The sequence below is a fragment of the Egretta garzetta genome, unplaced genomic scaffold, assembly GCF_000687185.1.
Source record: "Egretta garzetta isolate BGI_Z169 unplaced genomic scaffold, ASM68718v1 scaffold32, whole genome shotgun sequence".
In the NCBI taxonomy this organism is placed as follows: Eukaryota; Metazoa; Chordata; class Aves; order Pelecaniformes; family Ardeidae; genus Egretta; species Egretta garzetta.
Window position 1 is genome coordinate 1,548,244 of NW_009259035.1, and position 20,251 is coordinate 1,568,494.

Here is a 20,251-nt window from a genome sequence, read left to right on the forward strand (position 1 = left end):
TGTCTCAGCCTGAAACACATCGCTGCCAGCGCTCCCAGTGCAAGTCTGGGCTGTGTTCACAGGCTAAGGGAAAAGGGGTTTTTTCCACATTAAAGACTTTCTCTCTCTTGACAGTAATAAGGGAAGAGAGGAGCTGATCCTGTTACCGTAGGCCAGGTTACTCACATTTTGCAATGCTTGGGGCACATGCATAGAAGAAAATAAAAGACAGCATATAAACATAAGAAAATCTTCCTGGGCCAAACTATCCTCCCATCTGTCCCGTCTCCAAGGATAGCCAAGAGCAGGTGCCAGGGCAGAGCGTAGGCATGGGGCAGGTAAGTAGCAGTACTCACCAGAGCTCCCCTGAGCACGTGGCGGTATGCAATGCAGGGCCTCTGCCTGGACCTCCCACACTGGGTTCGAAATCCAGGGTTGTGTCCTGCTGCAGGGGTCTGCTCCAGCCCCCTTGAATGCTCCCTGACCACCCCTCCCCAGGCATGGCTGCTGGATCTATCCCATGGGACAAGTTTTCCAGCCTGCTTGCTTCCACCCAGCGCTACCCATGCTCCTGTTGCTTGGCACCAGTGATAAACAGGGCATATCCCCTTGGCCGGCTGCCTGCCCAAGGCATGCAGGATCAAGTCTTCTTCTGAAAACCTCCTCTGGCAGCCCCTGAACAGCACCGCTTGGTTTATCAGGCAGTGAGGCTATCCCTGCAGCAAAAGCACTCTTGCTCTATTGACGTCATCCTGCTAGGAAAATTGGCAGCCCTTTGGTGCAGATCTCTTTGCAATCCCCTCGCCTTGGCCCACGTCTCCCCCCACATTACAAAACCACTCAATCTTCAGGATGGTTTTGGCTCATTGCTAAAGACATGGCAGGTTTCTTGCCTGGGTTTGCCCAGCCACTTCTCCCCAGGGGCAGGGCTCCCTGCCCCTGGCTCCAGCTCGCTCCACAGCTTTTTGTATCCAGCGCCAGTTTTCCTTTTGCTCTGGCAGATAATCTCAGCCATTGCAACCCATACTCGGTTTCTCATGAGCCCTTTCTCCAGCCCCTCTAATTTTCCAGCATCCCCTTCCAGCTGTCTGTGAGCTGAGAGAAAATCAGCTCCTCCCCACTGCTCTCCACCCCACAAGATGCCTCTTTTTAAGCTGCTGTCTAATGCTTCCAGCCCACCCCACTGGGGACTGCAGGCTCCCAGGAACTTTTATCGAGGAGAGCATAGGTCTTTGGCAGAAGAGGATGCCCTGCCCTTGTCCCCATCCCCAGCCAGGCTCCTGCTCCCTGCCTCTGAGAGTCCCGTCCAGGACCCAGTCCTGCCCCTATACCCAGCCTGGCAGGATCACAGGGCTGACTAAAGCGACTGCAGAGTTGGGAACCTTAAACCTGGACAACTCATTCGCAGGGGACTAAAGTGAGATGAGAAGCCAGCCCTGCCCCGCAGCGACTGCCGTCGTGCTCCATCGGCAGAGCCAGAGGCTGGGCTGCCCACAGCAGGGGAGCTGGTCACAGCATGGCCGAGGGGTCAGTGGTGGGGGTCCTAGGGCCCCCAGCGTGGCAGGCAGGCTCAGCTGAAACACCAGTGAACAGCTGAGCATGGTTTCCACCACACCCTGCCCTCACCCTTCCTGTACCCTTGCAGGAAACAGCCCCTGTGGCCCTCGCCTGGGGGACAGCATCCCCCAGCCCAGAGTGTGGCGGGACGAGCCCCGACGGCTCTCTGTGCCACCCGTCCGGAGAGCCCCGCAGCGCGTACAACCATGCGTTGAGTCCTGCCAAGGAGAGTGGATGCCAAACCTGAATTACCAGCCCAGAGAGTGGCTGTGGATCCCAGGAGCTCCTGTGATTTGCGGCAGGTTTTTCTGGTCCCCGCCTGTTTGGGGATGGGGGGGGGCGGGGAGAGAGGAGCTGACCTGCACTTACTGATGCTGGGGAGGTTGGAGCAGCACCAGCAGGGCTGTGGTGCGAAAGCTTCATGCCTGCAGCAGGGAGAGGGGCACACAGGCAGGCAGAGACCCCAGGCTGGGGGTACCACAGTGACCTGCCTCTGCTTCAGCAGCTGCTGTGCTCTTGTTTGCTTTGTTCCCACTCGATATTATCTTCTAAAAGGCTGGAACGGATAGTTTACAGGATGCATGACAGGTGGTTTTTCCTTATTTATGGCAGGGTCTGGTTTATTTTTAAAGCCTCTGTCCCACCTTATCCTGTGCGCCATGCTGGCTGATGTTATCCACAGCCACCCCACAGCAGGAGGCCGAGCAAAGCTCAGGACACGACACTGCTCTGCAGCAGAGCAAAGGAGGGCAGGAGGGCTCGTTTGCATTGAGAACTGCTATTTTGATCCCTGCAGTGGCAGGAAATAGCTGCAAGCTAAAACCAGATGCAGATGCCTCCCGTTGCATCCCAGTCGTGACAGTGGGGAGAGCGCTGGGGAAGGGGTCAAGAAGCCCAGCAAGGGCTATGGGCCCCATCAGCTGGGCAGGAGCTGCTGCTCAGAGAGTTTTCCAGGGGCTTTGGGTGCAGTAAATCGTTAGGCAGCTGCACAGCCAGCCAGCTATTGTGTCTGCCATTCAGAAAAGCAAAGCTGAGCAAACAGAGATCATGTCTTTTCTGGAAAAGCAGCTGCTTTCTGCCAGGATAGTAAATGCTGACTGCACTAGCAGTGCTGGGCAGGTATGCTGGGAGACACAGGGATGCCCTCTCCCATCTCAGGCCTGAGCTGGGAATCCTGCTAGTAACCCCAGGGTGTCCCTGGGGAGCTGGGTGCAACCACAGGACATGGGCAGTACAATTGCAGAGGGAAGTCTCTCTCCACCCCACTGCCCCTACCTCACATCTAGGCCAGGTCACTCAGGGCACTGTCCAACTAATTTTTAGAGATCACCAAGGATGGAGGTGCCCCCACCTCTCTGGTCCTTGTCCTCATGTCAGACCCCACCCACTATGAAGATTTTTTTTTTTCCCCCAATATCTAATCAGACTTTCTCTTGCTGCAACTTGTGTCCATCAGCCATTGCCTTTTGTCTGCTTACTCCAAAATGGGCCTGGAGGTGCATTTAACTGCCCCATCAGCCACACTAAGAGCACCAGGCACTGCCTGCACAGCCTCCATGAGACAGCAATGCTGGTTGGAGCCACCTGCAGCCCGAGCAACCGATGAACCCCCTTGCAAGCTTCAGCTGGTGGTGGTTGCTCTCACATTGCTCCACCTAAAACCAAGACAGTCAGTCAGAGCCAAGTGTGAACTCCCCAGGGCTCTTTAGCTTGACACTGGTGCTGTGGTTTCACTGTGTCGCTACATCTGGCATTGTCATTTCTGCCTGGGTGAGTAACCCCCTGCCACCGAACCCAGGGGAGACAGCGGTGGGCATGGGGCTGCTCACAGAGCTGAATGACGACCACAGCCCCCCAGCCTTTCTGAAAGCCAAAGAGTTTACATCCTTTGCACCAAAAAAGCCATTTTTTTTCCAGTGCCTGCAAAAATTTAGGCAGAAAAAAGCAGTGGGAAGTGGTGCTTTTCAGCAGCTGAGCAAAACAGTTGTGATTCTCCATATTTCTGCCAGGCTTAAAGAAATGTAAGCAAGAAAATCACCTCTCCTATACAGGGCAGAGCTTCTGTGTGGCCTGAAGGCCAGGCTCCAGGTCTGGGCTTAATACAGGGCTCCGTTTAAGTAGCAGGTAGGTGAGTCGTGGTCCAGACACAGCTGATCAGGACATTTAGGGACTCCTGGTGCCCTCAAGTCCTGTCATATACCCCAAATTTTAGCACCCAAGAGGTGCCAAGTGCTGGGTGCCACATGCTGCACAGTGGAGCAATGTGGGGAGACCTGCAGAGCCCCCATGGTTTCGACCTTTTCCTGAAAGCCATCTCACATCCTTGAGAGGTAGGAACTGTTTTCCCTCCAGAGCAGGGGTAGGAAAAACCATCAGGCATCACGTCCTCCATTCTGGGGCACCCTGAGCTGCCAGCAAGTAGAAGATACTGTGTCCTGCAGGGAAACGCCTCAGGAACCTGGAGATTATCAGAAATAGAAACAGCTGTGAAGAGGAAAGTTGAAGCACGTGTTCCCTATGCAAATCAATGCACAGACATCAACGTGCATTAATGAAGCAGGCTGCAAATGATGATTTATAAACCACCAGGACACGTTGCTGCTGGTGGCCCAGGCGAGATGCGCGATCCAGCAGTGATGAGGAGCCCCATGGTGAACAGGCTTTCTAGAAGGACAGGTGGCTGGGAGGTGACGTGGGATGCTAAGCAAGGAGGAGAGGAAGGACCTGTGGGCCTAAGCCTGGCCTCATCTTTGACCTCACAGAGGGCCAGGCAGCCACAGTGCTTGGAGTCTGGGGGATCTCCTTCTCCCCGTGAGCAGCGCTCACCTGGCCCCCACCAGCTCACACGCACGAGGGACTGAACTTCATCTGCCCCCTTCCTACATGGACACCTCTGAACTGAGCTGATGCCAGGAAAGCCCCGGCAGCTGCTGCCGCACCCCTGTGGCTGCAACACTGCAGACAAGGCCAGCTCGGCTTGCAGCATCTGGGGCTAGAGGTGGTCTTTCCCCAGTCCATCCAGGGTGGTGGACCCTGGCCATCTACCAGCACTCTCCATCTCACTCAGAGGTGCTCCAGCCTTATGCAACTGTTATGTTACAATCGGTATTTAGCAAGCAACTCAAGGAGAGTGGGCTGTTTCACAACCAGCCCTGGTCTATTTATAAGCCCCTACTCAGATGCCAAAGGATCATTTATTAGTCAAAGCAACCTCCTGCAGACAAGGCTCCATGGGGCCTTTGTTTTTTGAGGTAAAGCTCAAAAGAAGAGGATCTCTCCAGCCTCTCGTGAATGGGAGAGCTGGCTCCCTGCAAGCTGCAAGGCAGTTTTGGAGCTGAGCCCCATCCCAGCGGTGCTGTCAGGAAGTGAAAGCCCTGGAGCGTTCAGGGTACTGAGTGGGTTAAGGTGAGTTACCTGTCAACCAGGAAAGCAGTTGGGTTTAAAGCTACGCAGTAGGGGCGCAGCATGATGAAGGTGCCTGGGTTACATCCCAGAGCCAAAGGGAAGGTGGAGGCAAGGCAGGTCTGCAGCTGATGGGAGCAGACGGTCCAGAGGAATCCCATGGTGGGCCAAGAGCTCCTGGCAGCACTGGAGAGCCAGCAACACCAACCAGCCTGCCTGACAGAGATGGGCCAGGCAACTCGGACAGCAGGAGAGCAGATCAAGAAAGGCCACATTTTTGCATCCAGCTCCTCCCCCGCCAACACCCCACAGCTTGGTTTCGGAAACACCGAGATGATTCAGTATCAAGGGACTTGTGCATGCTTTGTGGGGGCAACGCCTTGTGTTTTAGTTGACCGAGTTGGCTTGACCCTCTGCCACACAGGAACAAATTACCCAAGGTGTACTTACTTGTTTTGCTTGTGCTTTTGTGCCAAGTCTGCCAGAGATTTGTGCAAAGCACGAGTGGGACAAACATTACTCTGGAGGAGAGTGTGGGCTCCTCAGTTCTGCTCTGGACAGCAGAACCTAGCACTGATCTCAGCCGAAGGCAGTGAGTACTTGGGCAACAGACACGCTCGGAGTTCTCCAAGGACTGACCCTTCACTTATACACTGGAAAACAAACAAACAGTTCAGCCATGCTCAGGGACAACAGGACTAACTGTTTATGCCTATGCCTGATAACTTTAAATGCTAGTAAAAACAAAGCAGCTCACCTGCTCATCACCAGCTTTGTGTGATGTCTGGCCATGCTGCTAGGAGGAGGACTGGGATATTGATCAGGAAGGAAAATGGGGTGATTGTTGGGTCCAAGCACACGCTCCCAAAAGATCCTGCATCCTCTGGTTTGTGATTCCCCTGCACAAACTTGCCTGGTGGCTGGGGAGGAGAAAAAAAAAAAAAATACCCCACTAGGCTGAATGACAGATATTATCCCCTCACCCAGAGGATAAGTTTTTTAATTAATGTCCTTATGCAACATGCCCGTTGCTGTGACATCACTCCCAAGTGACGCCCAGGCCTAAATACGGCCGTAAACAGGAATCGTCCCCCTGGGAGTCACACTGGCTATAAATACAGCAACAGGGGAGTGCTGCGCAGAGGACAGGCTGCAGTTTCCCGCCAGCTAAGGATGGTGAGACAGCTCAGCTGAGTGCTGTTGGCGTGCGGTCACCACAGTGAGGAAACTGAGGCAGGAGTTTCTGGGGGGCTGGGGCTCCCGGCTGAGCTCCCCAGCATGCCTTTGGGAAGGGAGTTGTGCCCTGCTGCGGCCAGAAGCCACTGGGGAGGGGGAGCTGGTGGGGATGGGGATGGCAAACCTGGGGCTCAGCAAGCATGGCCTCACTGGCCACTCCCAGCTTGGGCAATGATGCTGGCCCCTCTCCACAGTGCCTGGCCCCATAGCCCTGCCCCAGGAGGAGATGGCCACAGAGGAGCCAGTGACTCCCACTGAGGAGCAGCTGGAGATCCTGGAGTACAACTTCTGCAAGGTGAACAAGCATCCTGACCCCACCACGCTGTGCCTCATCGCAGCCGAGACTGGGCTTTCCGAGGAGCAGACCCTGGTGAGTGTGTGCCCCTCACCCCCACCATGGCACCAGCCCTGCTGCCCCTGCATGCCTCTGTGCCCCACACACTCCCCTCGCATCTCCTGTTTGTCCTGGCCCTGGCCCTCTGTCATACCCCCTGAACCCTTCTGTCCTCCCACAAGCTTCCTACTGCACCCCTGCACCCCTCTGTGCCCCACACGCTCTCTGCTTACACTCTCTGCACCACTCTGCACCCTGTGTACTCCTTACTGCACCCCACACTGCACCCACAAGTCTCTCCCGCACCTCTGCAACCCCCAGTGCACTCCCAACCACACCCACAGAACTCTACTGCACCACCACACCTCCCTGTACACCACATCCTCCCTCCACCTCCACCCTGTTCCTGTCCCTGTATCCCCAAAGCTCCTTCCCCTGTAACCACAGCCCCTTCATCCTACACCCATGGTCTCCTGCATAGCAGCCCTGTGTCCCACTGGGATACTTGCACCCCCCCTGCCTGGGACCCCTATCCCCAGCCTGGGCTTGGAGACCAGGCTAGTGCTTCCCACAGCCAGAACAAGGGCACATGCCAAGGGTCACTGGCTGGGCTGTGCAGCCCTGAATGTACAATCCATGCACGCCGTCCTTTCCTTCCAACCCATTTCTGATAGTCTCAGGTGCCCAAACCATTGCTGGCTTCATGGTCTGAAGAAACTACAGTCATATTAAACCAGATACAGGATAGATGCAATTCCTAGAGATGTGCTGTGGGACATGCTGTGGATAAACAGCTGGACATGAGCCAGCAATGCGCGCTTGCAGCCCAGAAGGCCAACCGCACCCTGGGCTGCGTCAAGAGAAGCATGGCCAGCAGGTCGAGGGAGGTGATTCTGCCCCTCTACTCTGCTCTGCTGAGACCCCACCTGCAGTACTGCATCCAGCTCTGGGGTCTCCAGCACAGGAAAGACCTAGACCTGTTGGAGCGGGTCCAGAGGAGGGCCACAAAAATGATCCGAGCGTTGGAGCACCTCTCTTATGAGGACAGGCTGAGAGAGTTGGGCTTGTTCAGCCTGGAGAAGGCTCCAGGGAGACCTTATTGCAGCCTTTCAATATCTAAATGGGGCTTATAAGAAAGATGAGGACAGACTTTTTAATAGGGCCTGTTGCAATAGGACAAGGGGTAATGGTTTTAAACTCAGAGAAGGTAGATTTAGACTAGATATAAGGAAGAAATTTTTTATGGTAAGGGTGGTGAAACACGGGGACAGGTTGCCCAGAGAGGTGGTAAAAGCCCCATCCCTGGAAACATTCAACCTCAGGCTGGACAGGGCTCTGAGCACCCTGATCCAGTTGAAGAAGGCCCTGCTCATTGCAGGGGGGTTGGACTGGATGACCTTTAAAGGTCCCTTCCAACCCAAACCATTCTACAATTCTGTGATTCTATGCTCAGGCTGAGCACACTCCCCCTCATTGCAATTAGCTAGTTCAAAGTCCCCAAGCCCAGATGTTGGGCAAGTCTGTCAGCCTCTCCAGGAGACAAGGAGGCCTCCAAATGTCCCTCCACAGGGACAGGCTGGCACTGTCTGGGACTCCCACAGAGCTCTGTGCTCCGTCTGGCTACCTGCAGGCTACCCTGGGCTTCAGAAGCAAACAGCTCCTTCCCAATTCCTTCAGGTTGCAGTGCAGCCGTTTTTGATGCAGGTGTTTGATAAGTTACTAGACCCAAAGCAGCATTGGTGGGTATAGAAAAGAAATCCAACCCACTGCAAAGTTAGCAGCATTTTGCAGAGAGCTGCCAAGCCTGGCTCTCCCTGGGCAAAGCCAAAGGGCTATGAGAGCCCAGCAGGCGATGCCAGCGTTTAGCCTGTCCCAGGGAAGGGTGCTGGTATAACACCCATCGCACTGATAGTCCTTGGCAGGAGTGAAAAAGGAGATGCCTCTTCTACTGTGCTTTTGGTGACAGGTGGGTACCACCTCGCACTGCTTGTTTGGGGCAGCAAGGAGGCAGTACCCCTGAAATACCTTTTCCTCCTTAGAAATGGCACTGCTCCATTCTTTTTCCTAAAGCAAGTTGTAAACACAGGCCATATATGCTCAGGACACCTCTGGAGATGTCTTAAAATCTTCCCTGACAGCCATCTTTTTTCCACGAATCCAGGGCGCTCCTAAAGATCAGGAGATGAAGGTCATGTTAGGGACAGGATCGAGACTGGGATGGTGAGCTGCAAAGTGCCTGCATTGCGTATGACACAGAGAGTCATTGCTCCTGTCATCTGGAGTGCTTTATTGGCTAGATATAGTAGCCATTTTAATAAAAAATTTAGTAATATTGAGACGCAAAGAGGTACTGAGTCAACAGGAGACAACGGTTTAGCATAGGAAGTGAAATTTTTGGGAGGAGGCTAGGCAGGCAATCATCTGACTGGATGTGGTCCAAGGCAGTGCTAGTGCGAGAGCCGCTTGTAGAGAGCACCGTGGTTGTCTCATTACGGACCACAATAGCTTCAAAAATAGCCATGAACAAATATAGCAACAAAATGAGCAGCAACAAAGCAAATCACAGGCATATTCCCAAACAAAAGGCTGAGCCGTGCTTCCGGCACATGAGTTATCTCTCTCTTCTTACGGAGGTAGTGCGGCTTTATCCGGCTGCATTTTATCTAACATTTGAAACTGCGGCTGTGTGGAAGTGGCATCAGCAGCCCTGGGAGTTGGCTTAGAGATGCTAAGTTACTACAGAATAACATAGCCATGCATATTGCTTGAAGACTAAGATAATTTTTAACCCATTTTTTAAAACTATTTGTCCTTAAATTTGCTGAGAGCCACTGTGTTGTCCATCTCATCCTTTCTGAAGCAGCTCAGCTTTTGATTCCTATCTGGTTTGGACCTGCAGTGATTGTTTCACTGCCCCAGCCGTTTAAACAGACACCATCCAGCAGCTCCATAAGCCAATTTCTTACGCTGTTTGCAAGAAAAAACTGGGCTCACAGCAATAAAAAGAGGACTCACCCACACTGTCAAGGTCTGAAGCACACAAGAGAAATGAGTTTGAAAGAGGTGCACACATAGGTAGCAAGACCATTCAGTCAGGAGTGGCTGCCCTGCTGCCTGTACTGCCTGGGAACAGTGCGGTGCCTTCCTACAAGATAGCAGTGCCGCGGGTTTCCCTCACCTGGCCTCATGTGCTGGCCGCATCTGCACCTTCAGCGAAGTTATTCGGAGGGTTCACTCATCCCAGTGCACTCAGTCTCTGGTTTTGGTGTTGTTTTTTTCTCTGCAGAAATGGTTCAAGCAGCGCCTGGCAGAGTGGAGGAAGTCTGAAGGGCTGCCCTCAGAAAGTGGGTCTGTCAGGGACTAGAGGATGCTGCTCCGATCCCCATGCCTGCTGTAAACCATGGTGAAGCCCTTCAGAGTGGATTTCCTTGGGATTCTTCTGTTGCAATAGGTTTTGAGATACAAGTAATACCCTATTTAACATAATTTTTATTTAAAGTGTACATAACCAGGAAAAAATTATTATATATAAGTATGTGTATACAGCTTCTGATGGCCATATAACCTGTCCTGTGATTCCCACCCATTAACAGCAGCTGCACAGGGCAAAGCAATCTCATGTCCTTGTCCCAGGCTTGCAGAAAAGCTGCCATGAAAAGTTCAAACATAGAAGGGGGAAAAAAGATTTCTTTCCTTTGTGATCCCCAGAGGCAAAGGATGTGTGCTAGCTTTAATATACAGATCAACCAGAAAGCAGGGCACCTAGAAAACCAGATGTGTTGTTCAGGTGATCTTGGTTAGCTCAAGATGCCTGAGTCAGCTCTGGATATCAGCAAACTGAGTGCCCGCACCTTAGTTGGACCAAGCCAAACCCTCCCTGGAATGCATTTCTCACATTTCTGTTAAAGGTCACCAAAGGGAAAGAACTGGTCTCTTTTTTTTTTTTTTTTTCCAATGCATTAATAAAAAACGAAAGTTTTTTGATGAGAAGAGCTGTGTTCTGTCCCTGCTTGTGCTCCCTGCCCCAGTGACTGGAGGCAGACTCTTCTGGGAGGGCAACACTTCTCCAAGGCAGCCTCAGTGCACACTGAGGGGTTTCCCTCTCGCCACAGTGGTGACCTCCTCTTCTAAGGCATCTGTGGGTCCATCCCTGGCAGCCCATGCACACCCCAAGCCCCGAGGTGGCAGAGGCTGGTGGTGCTGGGGTTGCCCCATGGGGTGGGGTGGGGGGCAGACCCCAGCCTCCTCCTGTCCATTCTCAAGCCTGAGGGATGCAACTGCACTGGGGCTCTTGCACAAAGCCCAAACTCTCATCCATCCTGCTACAGGACAATACATGGGCTAAAAAATAACCAGCACTGTTGCCCAGTGACCTTACTTTGTTCAAAAGGGTTCAAAAATCCTCTGCTTAGTGGATTATCGCATCAATTAGTGGATCCTCTGATTAATCCTCTTCTGGTTTGTGGTCACCTGCCTGTAGTCCTTTGGAAGGAGAATCAGCTTAACACAGGAAAGACTAAGATACACTGGCACTGAATTTGCCACATGTTTTCATTTATGGCTTCTGTCCCTTGCTGGAGAGCGTCTCTCTTGCCTCAGTTATCCCCAGCCCATCGCCAGTGGCTAGGTTGCCAGCGCAAAGCACACCAAACTCACAAGAAACTGATAAAAGCAATCTCCCTGAGCCATGTTCTGCACAGGCTGTGTTGTTCCCCTGCAACCCAGCTGCCAAACTGACTCACTCTCAGACCTGACTGGAACTCAGAGTTTGTTCCGCAGAGCCTGGCACCGATATCTGTTTTCTTCTTAGTCTTTGCAACGTGCCTTCTCCCTTACACTGAGGGGAACTCCGCTTTCTTGAGTTAGGCTCCAAAAATCCCAATGCAGAGCTCCATTATTTTGCCCAGGGTCACACAACTGAGTATCTGAACTGCACAGATTTAACCCAGCTGTGTAACCTGTTATCAAAGATGTGTGCAAAGCAAAAGGCTGGATCTGCCCATTCTCCAGGCATTTGAGAAAACAGGCCCCAAATCCAAGCCAACTCAACACACATGCCACCCCAGCATTTCCAAAGTCTGTACTAAAGCTTTGCACCTCATCAAATCTAGCCCTGGATCTGGAATTTTGCAGCCTTTTGTGTTTCTACTTCTGTCACAAGCACAAAACTTTGAGTGTCACTAAGAACTCATCTTAGTGTTGAGTGAGTGAGAACAGAGTGAGAACATCTCTCAACTTTAGCAAAAATTGTGAAACCCAAGATCAGGAGTTGCATTGCATCAACCTACTGTGTGCCGTTGGCTTTGGTTTGCCACACTTACTTATGTGAAAGAACAGTTCCTGTGCTGGCTTCCCCCAGCAGTTGTTTCATTACTTCTTTAGCTATTACAGCAAAAAAATTAGGAAGAGTGATAAACTCCAGACATAACCTGTCCTAGGGAGACAGGCTTCCCACATTAGGTCAAATTCTGCTCATTTGCCCTGGTGACTATTTTGTTCTTAAGGAATGACAGTTTTATTTAACTCCCCAGATAAGCCCAGTAAAAGTGGCTGCTCATAAGAAAATGTTCCTGCTGGGTGCTGCCGCCATGTTCAAGCAGGTTTTCCAGCCACAACACGGCCCGAAGAGGGTGATGTTCCAAAGGGTGATGGGGGCAGCCGGCATGAGCAGCGGGCTGTGTTTCTGAGGGAGCTTAGCGCTTAATCGGACGAGCCAGGTCTTGGACCCGAGCAGAACAAGTTGCCCTCTTAGCAGTCTCCTTCACTGTGAACGCGTCTGGGTTGAATTGAGCCAAGCTTATAGGAGGCCTGGAGGAGCGAGGACAGAGCCAGTCAATGCCAACTGGAGCAGGGCCAGCTCTCAAAGCTGCCTGCCAGCTGACACACCTCCACCTGAGCCCTGCCCTTCCCTGACAAGGGAGGACAAAAGCAGTCACGCCTCCGCTGCTGCTGCCACCAGGACACTAGTGGGAGGAGTGCCCCACCTCTCACTGAAGCTGTCACTGCCACTACAGTCAGGCATTCATTCCCTCACCCTCTGTGAAACATCCAACCCAGCAGTTCCTGCAGCCCAGGTTGAGGCCAGCTGCACCGTGCTGGGCAACGTGAATGAGCTACACCATGCCATGTGTCAGCTGGTCACTTTTTAGTTAATAATTAAGGAGTCCCAACCAGTAATTCCCACTGGAATGAGAAAGTTGCTTTTCCTTCTCTTTCCGTTCTCCTTCCACTTCAAAAATGTTTTTTAAACCACAATCCACATAGCATTAGCACATCCAGCCATATAAAATCCACACATTTTGGAAGTGGAGGAGGAGTGGCTTAATTGCACCAGCAAAACCCAAATCAACAAGGTGCCATGGCCTGCACAAAAGGGGCTGACAGCTGATCATTTCCACACAGCAGGGAAGCAGCATCTACCTTTTGCAAGGCTGGGCCAGTTCCACAAGCCTTGGTGTGGCCACTGCATGCTTTGCAGCCTTCGTCACTGGCCACTCAGCATCCCGTGCAGGCACATAGTCAGGATGCAATCTTTTTGCCCTAGCCAGCTCCAGAGTCCGAGGGCTCGCAATTGCCTCCTGAGCCAACTTGGAAACCTGTGGAAGAATGGGGAGGAAGGTCCTTACAGGTGCTCCTGGTATTCAAGGGTGACCAGCACCTCAGTGTACCCATGTTCACAGCCACTGACCATGCACAGATGGGACGTGATCCTGTCCACAAACGTGCCTAGCACCAGACAAGCTGTGGAAGGAGAAATCACTATGTGGCCCGTCCCACAGCCTGCCCTCCAACCTCCTCTTAACTCATAGCCCTTTGTCCAACCCATCCCCCCACACTGGAGATCCCAATTAGACACCTGCCCCTCTCTCCTCATCCCCACAACTGCAGGCTAGGCACAGGTCTGCCATTCTCTGGGGATGTCTTCTGGAAGCCAGCTCATGCTCCAGATGGATGACGTCCTGCTCTCCAGCCCAGGAAGCAGCGACATCAGCCTCAGGGACAGCAGCGCATCCAGAGCTGCCATGAAGAGAGCCACCAGTGACTGGGCACCCAGCGCCCTCCCCTCTGCCCAGCTTCCCTGCCACGCGTGGACCTGGATGGTGCTGCCTTACTGGACGGATGACAGATTCGAGAAAGCCACGCTCATAGCAGCAGGTCACCTTCCTGACCCGGGGCTCTGCGAGACGCTGTAACCGCGAGGATGCTCTGGCCAAGACTGCGAGGTTTGTAACCTGCGTTGGCACCTGCATGGGTTCAGAAGGGGGGAGGGATGTGCAGACACAGAGCAGCCCACAGGGACATGCTCCCTCTCCAAAGTGATGAGCACCCAACACCCTTCCTCTACAGACGCGGCCACAGGAAGGAGGATTCTTACTTTCCCAGCACCTGCTATTTTTCTTTCACCCAAACTACAAGGTCTTAGCCAGTATTACTTTTTTCCCCAACTGTCACCCACTCATAGCTAGGAGAAGAACACCTGTAATGAGCGCCTGTGTAGCCAGGTAAAAAGTGCAGAGAAATTTCTTCCAGAGTAATGTTTTTCATATTCATCTTCCTGGCTGAATCAAATAATTTCCTTGCTAAGGAAAGACGCTCAGATTTCAGGGTAAAACTGCTGATGCAGTTAACTGCATTCCTACAGGAAAAAGTGATTACTGCTCCAGCATGGGACTTCTTCCCCTGTTTTTCACAGAGTTACTGATGCCAAGGCCTGCTCCAGCACAGCCTCCCTTATTTCCCAGCTCAGAGACTGCAGCCAGAAAACTTAGCCTTTGCCATGGAAATGACTGTAATCTAAGATTGCCCCAAGCCCTTTCACCCCTGCCAAAGCAATGACCCGCCTAAAAGGAGCGAGTTCAGAAATACATCTCTAAATTAGGCTTCTGGTAAAACACTGTTAAAATATACATAGTGTTTGCAAGCTCATCCCCCCGATATAAACAGATAGGAGCACAGCTGCCCAACTACAAACACGACTGTACTCCCTATGAGCTAAACAGGCCATTCCCATCAGGTTTCTCCACTTTCCCAGGCTGCTTTATCAGGGCATGCAGCACAGATTCCTCCCTTGGCTCTCCTGCTATTCTAGGCTGCTCCAGCCTGGCCATTTTGTGTGTTTCAGCAGGGCACATCCAGGGGCAGGACACAGGTGTAAAAGGTCACGACAGTTTGTTGCAACACTGTCCCCTCCAAATCTCATTCAACCACCTCCTCACCTCTCTGGCCAGCATGAACTCTGGGTGCAGCACCTTTGGCCGTGCAAGCTCTAGGATCCGCGGGGAGGCCTTATAGCTCAGCGCAGCAGGCGACACGGGCCATTCAGGGGACTGGCGAGGTCTGGAAGCAGAGAGTCATGGCACCCCCACTCACAGGCATTCCCCCACACTGGTTAAACCTGGCTGCAGCTGGAGTGTTTAAGGCTCATGTTTGCCACAGTAGAAGGCAGCTTTGTCTTGTGGCCATTTCCAGTGTAGAACCCACTCATGCCATGAGTCCAGAGGTCCTAATCCCAGCAGAGTCCCTGCTCTGCATTTTCCCCTCTGTTGTACCCATCCTCTATTCCTGTATGTATTACTTTGAAGCTGTGCTGATGCTACAAGAGCCGAGGGCCTACCTACAGCACCCTACAGGCCTTCTGGCCTCTCACCTTTGCTGCAGGTAAGCAGCCTGGTATTTTTTAGGTTCAGACAACTTCAGCAGCCGATCAGAACAGAAGCCAAAATCCACTAGCGGGGGACGCTCCCAGATTGTTGATTCCCGTCCACAGCTGTACAAGAAGAGGGGTCTTGAGGAACAAAACAGAAGAGTTAGTAAAAGGCAACTGACAGAGAACGTGATCCTGGGAGATGGTATACTAAGTCTGGTTAAACATCCATGTCTGCTGCACGTACAAAAGTTGGCACTGGTGCAGATGGAAAAGCCACAAACAAATGGGCATTTACACTTGAGATTTCCTGACTTTAAAGGTAAATGCTGTTTGCATATGCAGAGTCCTCTTTTAAGCACCCTCAGTGCATGGCTTTCAAAGTCTAGGCCTTTCCCTGGACCATTTCAAGAAGCCACTCCACAACACAGACCTGGCAGCATCTCGTTCAGATCTTTGAAACCTCTTTGTTGCAGTGGCTCTTGCAGCTCCTTTCATCTTGGGATCTCCCCTTGCCTAGTGCATGCTCATCCAGCTTTCCATCAGCCACAGCAGCTGGCAGATGCCTGTCATCACCAGGGAAGAGGTGAGCAGAAAGGCAGGAAGGGCTGTCAGTCGGACACCGTTAGTCAGAGGCAGAAGCTCTCAAGTGGATGGAGCCCCTGAACTGATGACAGTGGCAGAGGAGAGAAAACTACAGACACACGTCTTGACATTCCTCCAGGCAGAGGAAAGCCAGGAGTGCAACATGGTTTCATCTCCATTCTCATTGCTACAACTTCTTACAGGCTAGCAACCACCATCCTGTCTCCAAAAGAGCTTCATCCCCTCCAACAGAACTACAGATGGGTTGCTTCAAGTAGTGCAGCATCACCCAGCTGCACATCATTTTTCACTCCTATTCCCAAGCATGGACTGCTTTGACTGGTTGTTCACCATGGAGTGCAGAGGTTTAACTCAAGGCGAGAGACCTGGATTCCCTCCAGCCAGCAGGATGCTGCAAGATTTCTCTGTTCATGGCACTTCCTAACCTTTATTCTCAAGATTTAGGACAGGTTCCAAGATGCAGGGGATTGCTAATTGTGTCCAGGTGCCTGGCTGGGCTGCATTAGCCCCAGTACAGACAGGGAACACTCTAGGGAGAGACAGTCCCTCTGTACGCACAGGTGTGACACATACATGTTTCCATCGAGGCATGGACACACACACACACGATGTCTCTGCTTCCAAGCCAAAGCAGAGTTGTTGGTTTTTTGGGGTTGTTTTGGGTTTTTTTTTGTAACAGCAGAGGAACATGCTCCCATGTGCTTGGAGACTGAGATCAAGGCTGGCTCCTATGGCAGCTGATCCAAATGCAGAGCTCTGACCAGACCAGCAACCACCACATGTGGCAGAAGCCCTTCCCACAGCCAGGAAGTGGGTAAGATGAAACAAAAGGGCACCAAAATTTAGCACCCCCAGTTCCTCCTCATTTTGGAAGTCAAGCACTCAGGGTGACTATGCCCCCATTCTTCCCTGCTACAGACAGTCCCTGTTCCAAGCATCAGTACAGCCTGGTGGGTCTCACTGACATGGAGCCATCTGTGGGGCAGCAGTGGCAGGAGAGGAGATGGCATCTCCCCTTCCCCTGGGAGCCAGCACATCCCCCTGATTAGAGAGCACCATCTGAGCTGCCTCCTTCCCCAGGGTGTGCTAGCACATCACTGACCTGCACTTGTTCTTGCCAAAATCTTGCTTGGGCTTGGCCAGTGCCACTATTCTTGGGGATGGTTGAGCTGTCACAGCACCCCGTGAGAGGGTCCAGATCGTCTCTTGGTTTCCCCACACCAGCCTAGCAAGAATAGCAAGGGTGTGACATTTTAGAAACATGCATAAGTGTGAAACGTGCTTGCTGGGGCTACCCTTCCCTGCCTAGGATGGGACACACACACAGTCCCTACAGCTCCCCACAGCTGTACAGTGCCACTGCCATCCCCTGAGCACTCACCTTCTCTGGCACTGAATTTCCTAACACTGTTGAAGTGGTTGTTGCCAACTCAAAAAGAAATGATCCTTCAAGCGATGAGTCTGGTTTTACAGTTCCCAGTGGATGTGCAGAAAGGGTCATTTCATTACATCTCTGAAAACCCTGGGGGACTTTCACAGTTGCATTTTTCTTGTCTCACCATTACCACCTAACTATACCACAGGCATGACAGTAAAAATAATAATAATGTTATGGTCAGGGTGTGCCATGGAAAGTGGGTGAGGTTTTGCAGCACGTTAGTGGTTACTCTCCTGTGCCCAGGGCAAATTTGGAGTTGCTCATCCCCCACCGAGAGAGAGGCTGTGGTGAGAGAGGGTACCAGGGAGGCAGGACAGGGAACAGCAGGGTGATGGGTTTGTGGAGCCTTTTTCAGGCACGGTGACACCCATCCAGACAGCAGAGAAGAGGTGTTATCAAGAGACTGTTGTCCTGGCTCATCAAGCCATAGCTTGACTCTGTAATACAGACAGCAACTCTGTTCCTAAAGCTTGACTGTGTCCCCCAGGACACAGCAGCCTGCAACTCCAGTGAGGTCCTCTCCCCTTGCACCACAGCACCGTCCTACTCTGCAGTTCAGTGGGGCAGCTCAGACAGGGCAGCAAAGGCAAGACACAGGTCAAGCTCAGGTTTTGGACTGAAAACGAGAAAGAGCAAATTGAAGAGACTCCCTCACGCACTAAACATCTCAGTCTGGTTTTTTTTGGAGCCACTTCTGCTCTTGAGAGGAAAGCAGTCACAAGACAAATGCAAAGGGTCTGCACCAGCTGAGGCCCCATCAGTCCCCAGCCCTTCAAGCCAGGGCTGTCTGGGTACCTCCTTACCTAGGATCATTTGCACAAGCTGCTTTCTTGGGTTCTGCAAGTTCTTGAATCCTGCAAAATTGCAGAAAAGGACAGATGTGCCATTAAACATACCATTAAGCCAACAAAGCATAAAGAAGCTGCTGCTGTACTCAAAGCCATAATACACTCTCAAACCCCCGTGCCTTTGCCTCCATCCCTTGCAAGAGTGCGTTTAAGGGATCTCTCTCCAAGTAACTTTCCAACCATTTACTCTGGTGGACTCACCAGCCCACGGATTTTTGTGCTCTCTCTTGGATTGCAGAGACACGAATTTGCAATACTGCCCTCGCTGCCAGGTCACTTTGGGACATGGCGGAGAGGGGGAAGGTACTTTTCTGGTTAATAGCATGCCAGGCAACCCCAGCAGGTAGGAGATGGATGATCTCCCAGCCTACAGGAGTCCAGATGAACAGAAACACCCGTTATCAACACTCCTGTGGTTTACTAAAAGGCACCACGGAGACAGCACCCTTCCCACATGGCTTCAGGAGCACAGGTGAAGACATATTTCTTTATTTATCATTTTATTTCAGTCGGTTTAGCACAGAGGTTTAGCAACAGATGCTATAGAGACACAAGACCATACATGGTCTGTGCCCTAGGAGCAGCAGTGAAAATGTTTTTACTGATTATTCACCAGACCAAAACCTTTCAGGAAGGTCAGGTATCGCTGTCTGCTCCTGCTGCTCAAGTGTCCCAGGCCTGAAATCCCAGTGGCTGGGAAGAACTTGTGCTTTGTAAGCCTCAGTACAAAAAGAAGGACAAGATGATACCAGTGCCACAAGCGTGTTGCAGAACCCCCTGGTGTCATGAACCAAGCCCACACCCACCCACTCAGCCAACTGAGGAACAGCCACACGATGCGGACAGCTGTGGAAGCACCCCACTGTGGAAAAAGCACAGAAGGTGAAAGCCTGGGGCATGGCTTCCCTGCTTAGCATCATCCTGCAGTAAGGCAGAATTGCCCTAGGGAGGAGCAGGGACACCAACAGAGAGAGAGATGTTTGCTGACAGAAAATGGTCTGTGCTTTGGGGACACAGCCATGGTTTCTCTTATGGGGCCGATACCCCTAGTGAGATGCCACGCCACAGCAAACGCTTCCCAGAGAGCCCGGCACCACAGAGACCCTTGCAACTGCAGGCTGGTGTTTGAGCATCCTTGCCACACGCTCCCTGTGAGACACCTGCTGATTTATCTCCCTGTCACACCTAACTGCTGGTCACAACACTGCAAACATGGCTCCCACTGAGATCCCACAGAGGGAACTGCCTGTGGGACTTTGGCCTCCTGCCACCAGTTCAAGATGGGGCACGCTCTGGAAGGCAGCTGTCGTTTCAAGAGCCAAAAACCCGTTTCAGCTGTTCGTTCCCAAGCGGCTCCCCAGAGGCTTTTCCTTGCAAAAGTGCAAGGGGGTAAAGGATAACCACGTGGAGGTCCCCCCCGCCTTGCTGACAAGGGGACAGCCCTGGGGGAGCCTTTGCGCTCACAATTCCCAGCAGGGAAAGCGAAGCCTTGCTGCAGCCAGACACAGAAACACCTCCCCCCCACCCCCGGCTGCCTGAGCTCACGAAGACTCATTGCTCAAGGGGGACGGACTCCCTTTGAGATCAATCCCTTGTAAAGCAAAGGGTCACAGCTTCCGTGCTGAAGGGGCAGGACGGTCAGACGTTGTTTGTCATGAGAAGCAGGGGGAAGGGCAAAACCAGGCATCATTTCCTGTGTGTTTATCACAGTGTCATCCGATATACTGACTCGCTGCTTGGCGTAAATCCCCGACCGAGCCCTCCCCAAGAGATGTGGGGCACAGCCGGCCTGGACACCCAGCCGGGAGGCCGGGTCCGGGAGGGTTTCTTACCTGTCGCATGAGCGCGCAGACAAGTAACAAGAAACTGCAAAGACAAGAAGAGGTGAATTTAAAAGCTTGGCAACACCTGCAGCCTGGGCTGCCCGCTCTTCAGTCTGAAATAATCGCAAGGCAGCTGAAGTTTGTGCATCTCCTTAGGATACAATCGCTTGGCAGGCGTTTGTACTGTTTTTCCCTGGTACTTTCCAGGTGCAGCTGCATAGCAACGCACCCGCACATGAAGTGCTCCTCTCCGGTGGCTGCTCCTCCCCCAGGGGTGCTGGCAGCCCCCAGACTGCAGGAGGGAGCACCCCCAGCACCACATCCCCTCAACAGCATCCTCCTCCTGGGACGAGCACCGGCGGCCGCTGGCTACCTGCACGCCCC

The 20,251-nt window shown here is 52.5% G+C and overlaps 2 protein-coding genes across 2 annotated transcripts; one reads left to right on the top strand and one right to left on the bottom strand.

Annotated features, from left to right (window-relative positions):
- The first annotated feature begins 6,037 nt into the window (after nucleotides 1-6,037).
- On the top strand, nucleotides 6,038-10,570 carry HOPX (HOP homeobox). Its single transcript, XM_009634836.2, has 3 exons — nucleotides 6,038-6,114; nucleotides 6,369-6,544; nucleotides 9,795-10,570. The coding sequence occupies exons 2-3, from the start codon at nucleotides 6,401-6,403 to the stop codon at nucleotides 9,870-9,872; spliced, it is 222 nt and encodes a 73-aa protein (XP_009633131.1). The 5' UTR covers nucleotides 6,038-6,114; nucleotides 6,369-6,400; the 3' UTR covers nucleotides 9,873-10,570.
- A 283-nt stretch (nucleotides 10,571-10,853) lies between these two features.
- On the bottom strand, nucleotides 10,854-15,554 carry THEGL (theg spermatid protein like). Its single transcript, XM_035890394.1, has 5 exons — nucleotides 15,156-15,554; nucleotides 14,725-14,845; nucleotides 13,621-13,752; nucleotides 12,929-13,104; nucleotides 10,854-12,316 (listed from the first exon to the last, which is right to left on the bottom strand). The coding sequence occupies exons 2-5, from the start codon at nucleotides 14,737-14,739 to the stop codon at nucleotides 12,202-12,204; spliced, it is 438 nt and encodes a 145-aa protein (XP_035746287.1). The 5' UTR covers nucleotides 14,740-14,845; nucleotides 15,156-15,554; the 3' UTR covers nucleotides 10,854-12,201.
- Nucleotides 15,555-20,251: the final 4,697 nt, after the last annotated feature.

What these genes read in the sequence shown, in the direction of transcription:
- HOPX (XM_009634836.2), top strand. Translation starts at nt 6,401, where the DNA reads ATGGCCACAGAGGAGCCAGTGACTCCCACTGAGGAGCAGCTGGAGATC. An exon ending in TTTCCGAGGAGCAGACCCTG is followed by an intron (nt 6,545 to 9,794) that starts GTGAGTGTGTGC and finishes TTTTCTCTGCAG; the next exon opens with AAATGGTTCAAGCAGCGCCT.
- THEGL (XM_035890394.1), bottom strand. An exon ending in TCGAATCTGTCATCCGTCCA is followed by an intron (nt 13,105 to 13,620) that starts GTAAGGCAGCAC and finishes ATTCTTCCACAG; the next exon opens with GTTTCCAAGTTGGCTCAGGA. An exon ending in CTGGCCCAGCCTTGCAAAAG is followed by an intron (nt 12,317 to 12,928) that starts GTAGATGCTGCT and finishes TCGCTCCTCCAG; the next exon opens with GCCTCCTATAAGCTTGGCTC.